Raw genomic sequence first — 17,992 nt, forward strand, 5'->3', positions numbered from 1 at the left:
AGGGAGAAGCAGGCTCCATGCACCGGGAGCCCGATATGGGATTCGATCCCGGGTCTCCAGGATCGCGCCCTGAGCCAAAGGCAGGCGCCAAACCGCTGCGCCACTCAGGGATCCCTTTCTTGCCTGTTTATATAAATACAGCCTCAAGTAAATGGTATTATATTGTCTTAAATTGTTTGTAAGTACAAGGCAGCACATATGCTCTCTGAATTTTTCACTTGACTTAATGTGATTTTTAGGAGGTGGCAAGTAGGAGACATTTATCTGCTTCATATTACTCATATAATATACCACTGTTTTATAAAAATTTTCCAAGTGCGTTAGATAATGTAGTGGTAGGCACTGTGTTATAATGTTTTATGTTATTGGGGGAAAATGTGATAATTTATTTTGAGTAGGCTATATTTATCAAAAGCTAAAATCAATGAAACCACATTATTTTCTTCAGTCTGGTTATATCAAAGTGGTTTTTGACCATGGTGACATTGTTTTTAGCCAGACCACAAATTTATCATTGTGAAGAAGAATACAGTGCACATTTTCCATTGCATGGTTTCTGGCAAGATGAAAACTGGCTTATGTTCTCTTTGAGACTTGTTTTGAGAAGTTCCATTGAGAGAGGACCTTTTTGCAATTTTATTTTTCTTGGCACAAATGGTGTTACATTTATAAATATATCATCTTCTTGACTTATCTGGTGGGTTAAACAAATTTATCAGTTAATGAAAATTGAGAATTTGGAAGAGTAAGAAGGCAATTTTATAATTTTTGGATGTATGAGCACCAGAATTTCATTAAAAAAAAAAACATTGTTCTTTTCAGCATTAACTAAAACAGCTTCATCAAGCTCATTATTTGAAAAAGACCACTGTACAAAATTTTTCATTGCATTTTAGAGATCCTTTCAGAAGGAATCCAGTGATTCATGCTTATTTCCATATTGTCTACAGCATCGTATCAAGGAAAAGCAAGAGTTTTACACAAGAGCTTTTATAGTGAGGCTTGAACCTTATTTCTTTTACTTACTGTGTGACCACAAACACAGATATTTTACATTTTTAATCTCAGTTTTCTGCAAAATGAAGATAATGATTCCAATATTTTTGGAGGATAAGGAGGGTTACTTAGCAGAATACAAAGTTCCTATTACCCGACAGGCACTCAATACTTGGGGATTTGTTTCCTTCTATCCTGTAATTTATTTCTTCAACAAATATTTATTGAGTATCTATTATGTTCCAGGACCTTAATATTCAAAAGCAAACAAAACATGCAAGAAAAAAAATCCCCTACTCTACCTTATATTCCAACTAGGGATATTGACAATATGCATATAATCAGTAAAAATAAATTAATACATAAACAACATAATAGAATGAAAGGTTAGATATGAAATGGCGAAGAAAGGAAGGACAATTGGTAGTATTAAACAAGTTGCTCAGGGTAGACATCGAGCAAGGACTTGGAAGAAGGAAGGATAACAGTATGGGTGTCTGGGGTGGAGCATTCCTGGCAAACAGCTAAGGCAATGACCCGAGGATAAAAGCCTTCTCAGTGTTTTAATGGAACTAAAAAAGGACCAATGTGTTAGAGGGAGGGGAAGATGAAGTGAAGGGGAAAGTATCCAGAGACAAAACAAAGGACCAGATTTTATAGAACATGAATTTGTAAGGACTTTGACTTTGAATGAGATCAGAAACCATGGGAGGTTCTTAGACAATGCAGCAACGTGATCTGGCTTACAGAAAGTTGTTTCTGCCTGGGGTATTAAGTGGTTATAGGTAGGGGCAAGGGTACAATCAGGAAGACTACTAAGGTTATTTTATTAAAGGCAATTAATGATGATTTTACAGGGGAGGTAGGGAGGAGTGGTAGGATTCTGTTTGAAGAGTCAGTGGGATTTCCTGGTCAATTGATTAAAGGATATGAGAGGAATCAAAGGATTATTCCAAAGTTATTGGTTTGAGCTACTGAAAGAATGGATTTGCCACCAGGTGAAATATAGAATGCTTGGGGATCAGGAAGATAAAGACCTGGTTTGCATCTTTGGAAATGTAGAATTTGAGATATCTTTTGGATATCCAAGTAAATATGTCAGGTAGGCAGTTGAATATTCAAGTTTGGAGATTAGATGACAAGTCTGGGCTATAGATTCATTTTTTTAAATTTTTTTATTTATTTATGATAGTCACACACAGAGAGAGAGAGAGAGAGGCAGAGACACAGGCAGAGGGAGAAGCAGGCTCCATGCACCGGGAGCCCGACGTGGGATTCGATCCCAGGTCTCCAGGATCGCGCCCTGGGCCAAAGGCAGGCGCTAAACCGCTGCGCCACCCAGGGATCCCTGGGCTATAGATTCAAATTTAGAAATGTCTTCAATGTATAACTGAGAATAATACCATGAGACTGGGTAAGATCACCAATGAAGCAAATGTAGATAGAAAATACTAAGCCCTGGGATACTCCAAAACTTTAGCCTCAGTTTTATTTAAAACATACAGCTGAATATAAATGTAAAAATACTGAGGGAAATAGATGCTAGATCCCTTTGGGGAAGATTAAAAAATCTTTTCTTCCCTCTTGTGACTGAGAAAAATAGCAGAAGTAGATAATAATGCCTCCAATGAAATCAGAAAACTTTTGATTACAGAGAGTGATTTTAAAAAAGGAGGGGAGGGCACTTGGAGAGCTTGGTTGGTTGAGCATCCGCTCATGATCTTGGCTCAGGTCTTGGTTTCAGGTTCCTGAACTCAAGCCCCAAATGCCTTTTAGTTTTGTTATGGTTCATGACTACTTTTCTGGGGTTTCCAGATCACCATTAACCTGTTAACCTGTCTAATCCATTCATTTAGAATCGAAAGAGAATCTGAGTAACCTTAAAAGAAATGCTCATATACAAATTCACTGCCTATTCTGCACCATTCACTGGGCTAGTCATTGATTTAAAGGATCTTACTTTCAAATGTGGAAGACATCAACAGAGAAAAGTTAGAACTTCTAGATTTTCTCATTCATTCATCTTCAATTAATCAATCAATCTCTATATTCATTTCTCATCACTATATATTTTTAAAATTTTATTAACACTAGACTGAAATATAATTGAATTGTTAATAGGTACTAAACTACTTGTACACTATTTAATCTCTCCAATAACTCTTTGAACTAATTACTACCATTACCTTAATTTTATGTGAGAAGTTGAAGCTCAGAGAAGGAAATTTATTTATAAAGTCACACAGTGAATCACTGGCAGGGTATAGATTTGAACATGGATATGTCTGACCCCAGAGCCTTTTGATTTAAACCATTATGCTATTGTAAGATAATAAAGATGACTTATAGCAGATATGTTGTGCACACAGCCAAAACTCTCACCTGCATTTTTTAAAACTACGTTTGTCATAAATTCACCTTCCTTAGATTGTATTGGTGTTTATGTAGCAAACTTAAGGAAAATCTAGAAAGTGCTTAGGGCCCTGGGAACTCCATTGTTAAATGAAGTCTCTTTTACACTTGGTCACTATTATGATGTTTGATCTTTAGAAAAGGATCGTCCCCATCATATCGGCTTTGTCAGAAAAGTAAATGTAAAATAGTGCTTCACTTGCTCTTGAATAGCTTTGTGATATTGGAAAAATATTTTCAGGCACATACCTTCCTTACATATGACATTTTGTAACATTCCTCAGTGCTTTCTTTCTGCTTGCAAATTCCTTTTCCTTTTACCTGGTTAACTTCATTTCACATTCACTGATTCCATTTCCTTCCAGAAGGTACCACCAAACTGCCAAGACCTAGTTGATTTTCTCTTCTCAATGTTTCTATAGTAATCACTACTTACTCTCATCCTAACACTCTCCTTCCTCCTTTGTTCCTTTCCTTTGTTTATTTGTTCATTCTCGTATTTCCTCTTCCTCTTTTAGTCTTTCAGTTGACAAACATTAAATCAATTTCTACTACATGCTGGGTGTATTTAATATATTATATTGAAATTGCCTTTTTTTAGTATGTCTGTCTGCCCAGGCACTGGGATCCTTGAGGGTAGGGACTATGTCTCCATGATCACTGTGTGTCCAATACCTAGCGCTATATTTGCACCTAATTAGAATATTTGCTCATTAGTACCATCCACTGTGCCACCAGTGAACCTGGCATATGGTTCATTTGTAGTATATATCATAGGTTATAGTATTTTTTGACATTTTATTCATTTATTTGTGTGTGTGTGTGTGTGAGAGAGAGAGAGAGAGAGAGAGAGAGAGAGAGAGTACGTGAGTGGGGTGAGGGGCAGAGAGAGAAGCAGAAACCCTACTGAGCAGGGAGCCCCATGTGGGGCTCCATGCTGGGACTCTGGGATCATGACCAGATGCTTAACTTACTGAGCCACACAGGTGCCCTATCATAGGTTATACTCTAAATGTAATTCCTGCTTTAAGTCAGCCCTCTTCTGTTATGGACCTTTGATTCTATATAAATGGAAAGTCAGACACCTTCCATTTACATCTCTATCTATAGAACTTAGCACAGCATTGACAACAGTATAGAAACTGGATAAAAGAACTTTTGCTGAATGAGTAATAGAATAACCAGCTGGTATAACATATGTTCCTATTCAAATTATTACCTAACCTAGAAGCCAAGAAATTAGAGGTCACCATAATGAAAACCTGTTCTGTTTTTAATATTAACAAGAAGTATTTAATATAATCATAGTGATAAAATAAACATTTCTCAACTAAAATCACAACAGATCTCCCCTAAAGAATCAGAAACAAATAATATTAAATAAGTGGGAAATATCAGAAAGGGAGACAGAACATGGAAGACTCCTAACTCTGGGAAACGAACTAGAGGAGGTGGAAGGGGAGGAGGGCGGGTGTGGGGGTGACTGGGTGGTGGGCACTGAGATGGGCACTTGATGGGATGAGCACTGGGTGTTATTCTGTATGTTGGCAAATTGAACACCAATAAAAAATAAATTTATTATTAAAAAATAAAAATAAAAAATATTTAATACGTGGCAATGATTTTTTTTACCCCTTTCCTCATCCAAGTTGAATTGTAGTAAATAGGCAGCACATTTTAAGGACAATTGAAATGAAAATATCAGAGCAATTTGGAGATAATTAACATGTGACCAGCTTGAACGCTGAATTTTTTTCCTTTCCATGACTTCTGGATAATATGAAACAACAAAATGTGAATGGTGGAAAAAGGAAGGTGGGTAGCATAAAGCAGCGAAATCATAGTACTTGGGCTTGATTTTCCACTGGTTTTGTCAATTAATCCCTAGTTTGAACAGTTTACAGAATCTTCCAGGGTCTTAATTAATTCAATTATAAAACAGTAATATCTACCTCATAGGACCCAAAAAGCTAATGCTTAAGATAGTTACAATGATTGGTAATGAAAATCAATCCTCCCTATGTTTTTTAAATCTACTTATTTATTAAAAGGCAAAAAAAAAAAAGTCCCAAGAAAAGTGGGACAAACTGAGGAATACAGACAAAGTAATTACCTGTAAGAAAAGAGTATCTGAAATGCTAGAGTTATAAAACTTGTGCGTGGTTAGTACCCTTGGAGCTCATCTTCCAATCCCTCCCAGGTTCCCACCAGCTCCCTTTTGTTAGACTCTCTTTTCTTTTTCTCCCTTAATGAAGATACAAAGATTTCAACTTCCAAAGCAATTAGGTAACTGGGGGAACCGAAGGAACTTCCTAGAGAATGTTCCTACTGACATTAAAATGTTGATAGCAAGCACCCTGCCTTCCTTCTATTTTACAGCTCTGCATTTAAAATAAATAAGATACATTTATAAAGTGAAAAGCAGGAAATCATTCTAACTTCCTGTCATAAAGCTTCTCATTGAGTTACTTTCTGGAAAGTCATTTTGTTTTTGCTTTTTCCTTTTCAGTTGGGTTTGTTTGAAGGTTGCCAGAGCTGGCAAGCCCACCTGAAAGGGTTTCCGTGGCTTTGGCTTTAGACAGAGGAACCACGGATCTGCTACTTTTAACCCATCCCAAATTCTTTGAGAGAAACAAATTAAAGATTCCTTCTAGGACAGTTTTTGCATTTATCTGGTGGGGAATAGTGTGTGATGAAAAAGTTGCCTTGGCAGAAGCTTTCAGGGAATTCTTTGAGTGTTGAGCTCTAAATTGTTGCTTTCCACTATTTTTTCCTCTTTCCTTTTTCAAACCAGATTAGATTGTAGTTGTATTGTTCTGTTTGGGAAACAGTTACCTTCTCCTTTCGATTTCAATTCCTAATCAGTTTGCTCCTTTGCTCTTTATTCCCACCACATCATCATAGTCCAAACCACAAATAGATTCACATTGTGATTTGCAAAATTTCATTATTGTGGTTTTCTTTTATCCTCCTTTTAACTTCCCTGTTTTAATCTTTATTTTAAAATGTTATTGTTTAGTATTCAACATTTAAATAGTCCAAAGAATATGAAATATTTTTAAGTTATAAAGATTGTAAACATGCATGGAATTATAGAATGAACATAAAAAAATCCAGGTTTTTAAAAAAGATTTTATTTATTTATTCATGAGAGACACAGAGAGAGGCAGAGACATAGGCAGAGGGAGAAGCAGGATCCTTAGAAGGAGCCTGATGCAGGACTCCATCCCAGGAACCCGGGATCATGTCCTGAGCTGAAGGCAGACACCCTCAACCACTGAGCCACCCAGGTGTCCCTAAAAAATCCAGATTTAACAAATTGTGATATTTTGTCATAATTGTTTCAAACTACACATACACAGCTTAGAGACAAAATTGATACCTCTTTTGTAACTCCCATCTGACTCCCTTCTCTCTCTCTAGGTGAAACTAGTATTCTGAAATTAGTATCCTTCCTGTTCATGTTTATAAATAATATTCACTCTTTACATTGCAACTATTTGAATAATATTTATAAAGCAGTCCACCATGTTTGCATTAACTTTTTTATTCATTTCTTGGACATTCCTGGAGATGATAATTGCCTTGTTCAAAACTATTCTTTCTACTCAAATGTAAACATCGTAAGGGCAGAGAATTTTATGTTTTAGTTATGGAAATATTTTTAGCTCTTAGAACATTGCCTGAGGCACAGGAATTGCTAGGTATATATTTGTTGAACAAATTACTAAGTAATTCAATAACGATTTTTAATTTCCCTTAGAAGAAACTTAAAAAAAAAAGAAGAAACTTCAAAATATTTACCATGGCTTACAAAGCCCTTATAGAGATGGCCTCTGCCTCGCTTGCCTGTCTCATTCCCTCCACTCCAAACTCTCTGTTCCTTCTCAGTGGCTGTAGTCTAAGTCCCAAACACTCCTCTCCCATTTTAGTTTGGCCAACTACCACCTTTCCTTCCATTCTTGGATATCTGCTAGTCGTCAAAGAGACAAACTTAAAACTCCTCTAACTTGCTTCCACTGATATAGGATCCTATGCTCTTGGGAGCTCTCTGTTATTAACACTCGATATCTTATTCTCTGTTAATATTTAGGATGATCATCTCTTTGAAGCAGGGATCCCATGTATCCTATTCATTGTTAACATAGATATCTGAAAGGTGTTAGACAAAAAATAACTACTTGCTGTCTCAATGAAAATAAGTTGGGTTAGGGACATTGTGTTCTGCCCTCATTCTCCATTTTTTTCCTTCTTCTTTCTGATTTTCATCCAGATTCTCTTTCTCTCTCTTCCTAATTCCCGGTTCCAGGTTCCTGCCAATTTATGATAGCTTAAGAATATGGCTAGCTTAAAATTTACTTTAATGGCCTTACTGATGGAAATATATTCACAGGACGCCTGGGTGGCTCAGCAGTTGAGCGTCTGCCTTTGGCTCAAGGTGTGATCCCGGTGTCCCAGGATTGAGTCCCACATCGAGCTCCCTGCATGGAGCCTGCTTCTCCCTCTGCCTATGTCTCTTCCTCTCTCTCTCTCATGAATAAATAAATAAAATATTTTAAAAAAGAAATATATTCTCATAGCATAATTCAATATTATATGCATATGTTTACACACTTATATATGTATGCGTGTGTGTGTATGAAAAAGTCATCCACAATCCCAGCACTCACAAACATCGTTTCCTAACAGTGAGTAATCTTCATTTCAGCCCTCCATCATTTGAATATATACAAATATATCGATAAATATGTAGATAGACATTAATGCCAGTTGACTGCCACCTCCACTTGTTTTTCTTTTCTTTTTTTTTTTTTAAGATTTTATTTATTTATTCATGAGAGACATACAGAGAGAGGGAGGCAGAGAGACACAGGCAGAGGGAGAAGCAGGCTCCATGCAGGAAGCCCGATGTGGGACTTGATCCCCGGTCTCCGGGATCATGCCCTGGGCTGAAGGTGGCACTAAACCACTGAGTCACCCAGGCTACCCCTCCACTTGTTTTTCTAAACAATTTTCAATTGTTAGTAGGCTCAGATCTCCTAATCATGCTACCAGTCTTATAGAACTGTGTTGGGATTAGATAAATTAACATTTGTAAGATGCTTCAAACAGTTCCTGGCACACAGAAAGCATAATGTATATGGTAGTTGCTATCTATTATCTCAATGAGGGCACTGGCCCAGCGGTGACCTGAGCTGTCATGTTATAGGCTGAAGTAGTGTAACTATAAGCCAGTTGGGTAGAAGGAAGACTTAAAATATTCCCTGGAGCTAGCCCCAAGCATCTCTGTGGTGGTTTTGGAAGAGCTGAAGCCATCAGAGCAGTCTTCTGTCTAGAGAGCAGCCCCAAGTGATCTATTTGAATCAGAGTCGGTGAGATAGGTTTGTAAACAGCTATAGGCTCCTTGGAAAAATGCCGTTGATCTCAAAGGTTAAACTTCACATAATATCAACGCAGAGACCTTTCCAAGTTTGGCATTTATTCCCCCCTTCTTCTTCTCCCCTACTCCCACATATACACACACTCACATGTATGCATGTAACCAGAGGAAAAGCATTTCATTTTTCTGCTTGAAAGCCTCCACTGGCCCTACACTGTCCATTGGATAAAGTCCAAACTCTTTAGTTAAAGCCTGTCTTCACAGGATGGCCCTAATATGTACTTTCGTCTTCATTTGTTACCCTCCCTATAATTTTCCTGCAGGTTGACATACATTCACTGAGTGCCTACTCTGTGCCGGGCATCATGTTAGAAGCTGGGAATGAAAATATGATTGAGATATAGTTATGTCCTTGAGAAACTGATGATTCAGTACAAGAGGCAGATAAAGATAAAGGCCATTAAAATCCAATTTGAAAACTGATGTAAAGAGGGAAGTACACCAAAAAAGATTTCATAGAGAAGGTGACATCTGAACAGAGTAAGGAAGGATGAGTAGGAGTTACTCAAGTAAAGAGGAGTAAGTGCCTTCTTAGCAGAGAAGATAACACATATATGGACACGGAGGAACAAAATGTCATTGTGTTAGATAAGTATTATAAACAGCCTTTGGTGCTAGAAGGTAAAATGAGAGTTATAAAAATGGTAGTGACTGAGACTATACTATAAGAGGGCGAGAATGAGAGGGAATTCTGTATGCCATGTTGAAAAACTTGGAGTACATACAGTAGAGATACAAAAACACTGATAAATGTTGGGCAATGAAGTAAAATAGACAAATACGTATTTTGGGTACATTATCCAGCAGCAAGATGAAAAGTGGCATACATTTGATAGTAAGGAAATACACTGGGAAATTACAATGCTCGAATTACAATTGCAATGCTCGAATGTGAGATGATGAGAACCTAGTCAAGGGAAGAGTTGTACAAATGGACAGGAAAGGAGGGAATAAGGATATTTAGTGATTCAAATATCCCAGCTTGATAAGTGACTGGATATGGGTGGCCAGGCATAGAAAAGAGTCTAAGATGGTGGACTTCATTTTGATTAGGGCATCTAGGAGAATGGTGGTATCATTCAAAGCCTTGATGTTGCATACTCTTTCTAATATGAACTTCTTCAATTTTTAAAAAGTGAGCTGAAGATTGTGCCTCAAGATGAAACTTTCTCAATTTCTCCATGTTAAGCATGCCCTTCTTCATTCTTCCATAATACTTTGTTCATTCCTTATCTACCTGCAGCACTTTAGTACACTGTGTTGTTTACTTTTTATCTCACTAGATTATAAGTTTCTTGAAAACTTTGACTATATTTTGTGTTTACAGTTCCCATTACATTTTCTGGCTCAAATTAAGGGGCTTGTTAAATTAATTATTTCATATTTCATTTGTTAAATTAATTAAAGACATGTCAAACTGATCTTGTCTTTTTTTTTTTTAAGATTTTATTTATTTATCCATGAGAGACAGAGAGAGAGAGGCAGAGACACAGGCAGAGGGAGAAGCAGGCTCCAGGTAGGGAGCCTGACATGGGACTTGATCCTGGATCTTCAGGATTAGGCCCTGGGCTGAAGGCTGCAGTGGTAAACCGCTGAGCCACCCGGGCTGCCCAAACTGATCTGTCTAAAACCAAACTATTGATCTTTGTCAAAGAATGCATTTATTTTTCAGTCTTCAAGGGAGAAAATTTGGTACCCTTAATATCCACTGCAGCCAATTCACCAGTATGTCCTGGTGATTCTACTTCAAAAGTATATCTCAAATCTTTCAATGCACTGCTTAGTCCAAGACACTAAGTATTCTTGCCTGTAGTAGCAACCTGTAGTAACCACTCAACCTGTGGCCCTCTTCCACTTTCCATTCCTCTCCAAATTATTGTCCTGTATAGCTACCAGAATTGTATTTTTGAAAATATACATCTAATCATGTTGTGTTTTTTTTCCTACTATACTCTCTGCAATGGTTTCTCATTATACTTCATACCAAACACTCATCCTGAACATGTTCTATAAGGATATATATATATATATACACAGATCTTATGTATGCCTCAGCCAGAATGCCCTTCTCACTATTCTTAGCTAGCTATTTCTATTTATCATTTAGGCCCCAACCATTTTTCACTTCTTCAAAGAGAACTTTTATAACTACAAATTTAAATTATGTTTTCCTTAATATTTTCATTTTTTGAATTCTTGTTCTTTTACTTCATATTAAACATAATGTGTGTGTGTGTGTCTGTGTGTGTGTGTGTGCTATGTAGCTCATCCATTCAACTAAGTTTATTGAAGACATTATGTTCAGCACTGAGTTAGCTCTGGGGATATCAGGATGTATGGGTATCAGAAAGCTCATTGTTTGATGGTGAATACAGGTCTCAAATGCTATCAGAAGGCACTTAGATGCTTTTTCTCTTTTTTTAAAAGAATTTTCCTTTAGTCACTTGAGAGAGAGCGACAGAGAGAGCACAAATAGGGGGAGAGGCAGAGGGAGAGGGAGAAGCAGTTTCCCTGCTGAGTAGGGAGCACTATGTGGGGCTCCATCGCAGGACCCCAGGATCATCACCTGAGCTGAGAGCAGATGCTTAACCATCTGAGCCACCCAGATGCCCCAGCATTTGGATGTTTTCTTATTTTTTTTTTAAGAAAAGGGAAGTCTTCTCTATAAACACCAATCACAGAAGCAAAGTCTTAATGTGAGCTGGTCTCAAAAGGTCCAGGATCACAGGAGTTTTAGAACCAGGCTTTCGGAATTGTTAATACAACTACCATGGCTAATCTCTCATCGTGTGAGGGATAGAGTCTAACACTGATGGTTTTATGATCTTTTAGCCTCTAGGAGTTTTATACTAGATCTATGTTCATTGTAAAACCATATCCCACATGGTGGGCCTTCTGCCTAGACTGTTTTTTCTCTTACTCTCCTTGAAAATGTAGTCTTCTACATTTTCTTTCCTCATATCCCATGTCCACAAATCTCCTCTTTAATATATTGTACTAATATTTTTACCTCCCTTATTAACTTCTTTTCCTTAAAGATTGATTTATTTATTTGGGGGGGGGTGGGGAAGAATGAGAGAATACTCAAGTAGACTTCTAGCTGAGCGTGGAGCCCACCTCAGGGTCCCATCCCAGGTCCCTGAAATCACAACCTGAGCCAAAATCAAATGATTTTGATTCTGCTCAACCAGTTAAGCAGCTGACTAAGCCACTCAAGTGCCCCCTTATTCTTTAAGATAAGTATTGTATCTTTATTTTTATATCTTTATTTCAATGGTAGGCAATAAGGCATGTAATATGCATCTAATAAATGTTTACTGAATAAACTGGAAGGAAAGATGAAAGGTATTATATTCTGTGTTTTTTTTTAAAGATTTTATTTATTTATTCATGACAGAGAGAGAGAGAGAGAGAGAGAGAGAGAGAGAGAGAGAGGCAGAGACACAGGCAGAGGGAGAAGCAGGCTCCAGCAGGGAACCCCACAGGGGACTTGATCCCCGGTCTCCAGGATCACACCCTGGGCTGAAGGTGGCGCTAAACTACTGGGCCACCGGATCTGCCTATATTCTGTTTTTATGCGTAAAAATTAGAAATAGCTCTGAAATATAATCTTGAGAACAATGACATATTCCTTTACATATCTGGGAGAAAAAAAAAACCAAACCAAAATACAAAAGCCAAAGAAACAAAACAACACCAACAGAAACAAAACACCAAGCCAAAATGAGTTTTACCTTATGCCAGCATTATTTGAAAACTCATTATTGAGAGCTTCCTGGCTGAGACTAAGGAAAAGAACTAAGCGTAGTGAAGTTTTAGACAAATTTCTACCCAACTCTGGGAATATCCTGAGAATGGGCTGAAAAATGTCCAGCAGAAAACTTAGGAATTCTCATCTATTTTGGGGGTGAGGGCAGGAATAGTTTCTTTAAGATCTTATTTATTTATTTGGCAGAGAGAGAGAGAGAGAGAACGAGCAGGGGGAGTGGCAGAGGGAGAGGGAGAAGCAGGCTCCCCGCTGAGCAGAGAGCCTGAAGTGGGGCTCCATCCCACAACCCTGATATCATGACCTGAGCTGAAGGCAGATGCTTAACCAACTGAGCCACCCAGCACAGCCCCCGCCCCCCGAGGGAATATTGACCAATCTCTCCCTGAGACATATTTTCATGATTAGCTCAGGCACTGGGAAGGCTTCTGTCCCTAAAGAAATTCTTTGTCACATGAACAAGACCACCAAGATGAGAAATACTTGGAGATGTGACACCCCCTCCACCCATGTCTGCATCCTTTTGCAGTTGATTTTTGAGGCATGTACCCAAGATGACATTGTGATACCTATACCTGTAAGGTCATCAGTGGGCCACGACCCCAGCTGGCACGCCTTGCAGGTGTACTCATCGAAGACATACTCATTCTCTTTACAGGGTGTACAGGTCCAACAACAGCTGACTTCTCCCTTCCGGATCACCTAAGGTAAATATTTAAAATTTTGATTATTTTTTGTATAGATAAAAACTCAGCAATCCATTATTCAAATATGCTGTTTTGCAAAGCAGGAATGGCTTGATTTCACATAAATTATTTCAAATGCTATCAGATAGGCAGTATAAATATTAATATTCTCATTTTATAATCAAAGAAACTGAAGCTGATTTTGAATGATCAGTCCAACATCATAAAATTAGTTGATGACAGGGTCTAGAATGAAATTAAATGCAAGTCTTTGTATACTTATTCTTAGATATCTATATTTAATTAAGTGCCTGTGTTTGTGCTCATATATAAATACACATTCATTTACATATGTATATTTATAACGGAATTTTCTTCAGAGTCTGTGTCTGTCTTTCCCTAAAATTAAAACTTTTGCTTTTTGAATTTACCTTGGTTTCCCTCCACCAGTTAAATAATTGTTAGCAAAAAGCATCATATACCTGCTAAAGTTAAAAAATCTATCCATATTGATTTAAAAATCATTAGGAATTTCTATTGAATTAAGAGGTAGAACATGATTTTTTTTCTGGAGTTCATCTCTTTGGTCTCTGTTTCTACTCGAAATCTGGTTCAATAACTCACAGCTCATTCCTTCCTATTCAAGTAGCTTTGATTTGCTTGGTATGATGGTGGATAAGGTCATTGAAGCTATTATACACCCCTTCATCTGTTTGATTTTTTTTACGGCAATGGAAAATAATTGAAATGATTTAACAGTTGAAGGAGTTCCAGATCTTATTCTTTAGAAATAGATGTCTTTTAGTTTTTTCCACCACTGTTGCATGAATGGCCTCTGTGGAATAGAGATAGCATTCATTAAACATTCCTATAAATAATTAAAAGTGTGATTAATAACCAGTACTAACCAGAAACAGCAATGATTACACTATATATTTCTCGTCCTCAGTGCTGACTCTATTACTGACCTTCGATAGTAAAATGTCTAGATACCGATAGCCATGTACGATCGTAAACTGGCACCTCTTTCGTTATATTTTCTATCCCTTTTGCTGGCTCTTGATACAGCAATCACACAAGGAGAGATGATGACAAAAAGTTCTGGATCATCCTTTCCTTAAAATAATCAGATAAGTGAGGCAGAGTTGCTAATTAGACCTTCTCAATTTACCTAAAGTATTCTTCATAATAATACTACTTATTGGCTGTTTTCTGCCTGCCGTATGCTGTTATCTCATTAAAACAAGAAAGCAGTATAAGGTGGTGGGTTTATTTTGTTCTTTTTTTTTTTTTTAAGGGGTTAGGGTTAGGGTTAGGGTTAGAACTGAGCTTACATAACACATATGGGTAAATGAAGGATCATATAACAGCCCTTGGACGTCAGGGCTCATGCTCATAAACGCTGAGGCTTATTGGTCTGTATAAAGGTTGAGTTCAGGGATAGTTGGGGGGATGGGTGAAAAAGCTGGTGGGGATTAAAGAGTGCACCTATCATGGTGAGTACTGGGTAATGCATGGAAATGCTGAATTTCATACTATATTGCACAGCTGAAACTAACATAACACTGTATGTATAACTAACTGGAATTAAAATAAAACTTAAAAACAATAAAGATAGAGTTCATGATATTTTGAAAGATGTAGTAGAAAGAGTCTTGACCTTGAGAATCAAGAGGTGCCCCTACTTGTAGCCACTAAAACAACTGTGCAGCTTTGAACAGTCCCCCAGCTGATTTTGTTTCTTCAAACCAAGATCAATGCTTTTTAAACAATATCTAGCTTTATAGGATTTCCTGTTGATTAAATAAAATAGCACAGTGATTTGTAAATGGTAGGACACTAAAAATGTAACCTGATTTATTAGTAATATGCATATAAATATTTATATAGAGAAATACATTTGATTGTAAGGTAATTTCTTTTTTTTTTTTTTTTTAAATTTTTTTTTTATTTATTTATGATAGTCACAGAGAGAGAGAGAGGCAGAGACACAGGCAGAGGGAGAAGCAGGCTCCATGCACCGGGAGCCCGATGTGGGATTCGATCCCGGGTCTCCAGGATCGTGCCCTGGGCCAAAGGCAGGCGCCAAACCGCTGCGCCACCCAGGGATCCCTGTAAGGTAATTTCAACCACATTTGATAAAACTATTGTTGGATAATTACTAGATTTTGTAATGCAAGCAATCACATTTGAAATACAGCAAGATTCTCTTTCTTACCGGGGCATGGCAAACAAAAGCAGTTACATTTTTCCTTTTAGGAATATGCTCATTTTCTGTGCTTTAGCTTGCATTGGTTTGTAAATTTCACGTTTTTTTTTAAAACCAAAATAAGATCATTTCCTTTTCCAAAAATAATTCCAATATTACAGTCTTTTTCTTTTTTTGAATCAGTGGTGACAGCTTGATATGTCTGCTTCTGATCATTTAGAATTGATTTGTATTACTTTTTTCATTTGTTGTATATGTTCTGTTTCACATTCATTTTGAGTTAGAAGAGAAAGTGACAATTCCATTACATAGTGATTCTCATTCTTTTTTAAGACCCTGGAAGCAGTGGTGATTTCTTTATGAATAACAATATGTAACATATTTGAACCTTTGCTAGACCAAGTGTATTTCCATGAGCACTGAATTAACAAATCTAAACAATGGCATGAGGTGTTGACATATTTAATGAAATTGCTCAATGACACCCTTAAACTATATTAAGAAAATGTTGTCAATTATTTATTTAATAGAGGGAAAAATGATATATGGTTAGAAAAATAAAATTTGTGATTAAAAAAGGTAATTAAAAGTTACAAATAAACTAGTACTAAAAATATGAAAATAGAGAGTCATATTCTTCCATCATGTAAGTTATTCCCAGTAGAATGGGGTAGAAAGGATATATAAAAAAAAATCTCCCAAATCAGCCATTCAGCATTTTGAAGTTATAGGTTTAAACTGTATTGCTGTGAAAGGTCAAAACAAATAACATCCATGTGATAATTTATACAACCTAATCTTTCTACAGGAGGAAATGGAAATTATGAACAATCAATATTCTGAGTGAGTCTAAAAAGAATTTCACATACAGATTCTAATTGTAAGATGACTGGGCAAGATGCAGACTGTCACTGAATATTAAGGGTTAGCAAATTTTATCTGCAAAGGACCAGACAATAAATATTTTTGGTTTTGTAGGCCATATAGTCTTTATGGCAACTCAACTCTTCAACTCTATTTATTATAGTATGAAAGCAGGCATAGACAATACATAAACAAATAAACATTATACTTCTATAAAGCCTTATTTTTAAAAAGATTTATTTATTTATTTCAGAGACAGAGAAATAGAGAACACATAGTGAGGGGGCGGGGCAAAGGGAGAGGGAAAGAGAGAGTCTCAAGTAGACTCCCTACCATGCACTGAGCCCAATGTGGGCCCGATCCCAGGACCCTGAGATCAGACCTGAGCTGATATCAAGAGTCAGACACTTAACAACTGAGCCACCTAGATGCCCCTCAATAAAACTTTAGTTACAGAAACAGGTAGCAGATCGGATTTGTCACGTGGACTGTTGTTTCCTAACCCTTGTATATCATAACAAAACATACAGAAATTTTTAGCTACTCTATAAGCTACTGTGACATTTAGCAGATATTAATACATTTATATTTATCTTTATTTGTCTTGTCTTCCTTCTTGTCTTATGGTTACCAAATCTTCAGAACTACCCCTTGAAGATCTTACAATTAATACTGAATTATTTCACTTTCATTTGTAATCACCAATCAATGAACACATCAAATGTTCCAAACAGAGTAAACATGAAGTAGACTGAAAAGACCAAGGCCAACTGCTCCAGGTGTATACACTGCCTGAAATGTGGTACTATTGTATTTCAATAACTATTTGATGAATAAATTATTTTGATATCATTTTTCTTCTCCTAGGACATTATACCTCAATAGCTAAACTTCTTTCTATTTTTATTATTTTTTCATTCTTTCTTTCACTGATTTATTTCCTCTAAGTGTGGCCAGAATTTACTTATTCTAAAAGTAACTTTTCAATGTCCTCAAACTAGCAGGACTGCCTCTTACCTGCATGTCACCACACTTCTTATTGCTCAGTTACCATTCTATCCTGTTTAATCTACAAATCCTGCCTCAAGAAGGTCCCAGATGAAAATTGGCTAACCCCAATTTTCCTCTTTCCTTCGGTCCTTGTCTTCCTTGACCTCTCTCTTCCATTGACCACCACCTTACATGACACTATACTCTCTAGTTATCTATCTTTCCCAGGCCCTGTTGTCCTTCACTCTATCTTTTCTTTTTTCCTTTATGCTTTCAAAGCAGATCTTCAATGTCTATTCTTGATCCACATTTATTTTCTTTGTATACTTTCAGGTTCAGTGACTGATATACTCCAACAGCTCCAACTTTAGCTCTAAATCTGTATCTTCAGCCTTACTTCTCATTGTCATAGACTGATGTTTTCTATTACTGGCTAGATATCTCAAAACTAACAGGCTTCCAAACTAACCCACTGACTTTCTTTAAAAACCATTCCCATTTTTCTATGCTCGACAATGGCACTTTCTAGTTACTAAGATTTAAAATTGCAATTGATTATCCTGGGCTTTTCTTCTCCAACTCTACATCCAATTGATAGCCAGGGCTGATTGAGTATACTCTCTATATAA

The 17,992-nt window shown here is 36.9% G+C and overlaps 1 protein-coding gene across 5 annotated transcripts in view; it reads right to left on the bottom strand.

Annotated features, from left to right (window-relative positions):
• The window catches only part of GRM5 (glutamate metabotropic receptor 5), a 504,061-nt gene that overhangs the window by 70,645 nt on the left and 415,424 nt on the right, over nt 1-17,992 (bottom strand). For all 5 annotated transcript variants that reach the window (XM_055320784.1, XM_055320785.1, XM_055320783.1 and 2 more), the window contains exon 6: nt 13,190-13,316. In XM_055320784.1, the coding sequence (XP_055176759.1) occupies nt 13,190-13,316 (127 nt within the window). The remainder of the gene's footprint in view (nt 1-13,189; nt 13,317-17,992) is intronic.

The sequence above is a fragment of the Nyctereutes procyonoides genome, unplaced genomic scaffold (assembly GCF_905146905.1).
Source record: "Nyctereutes procyonoides isolate TBG_1078 unplaced genomic scaffold, NYPRO_anot_genome, whole genome shotgun sequence".
In the NCBI taxonomy this organism is placed as follows: domain Eukaryota; kingdom Metazoa; phylum Chordata; class Mammalia; order Carnivora; family Canidae; genus Nyctereutes; species Nyctereutes procyonoides.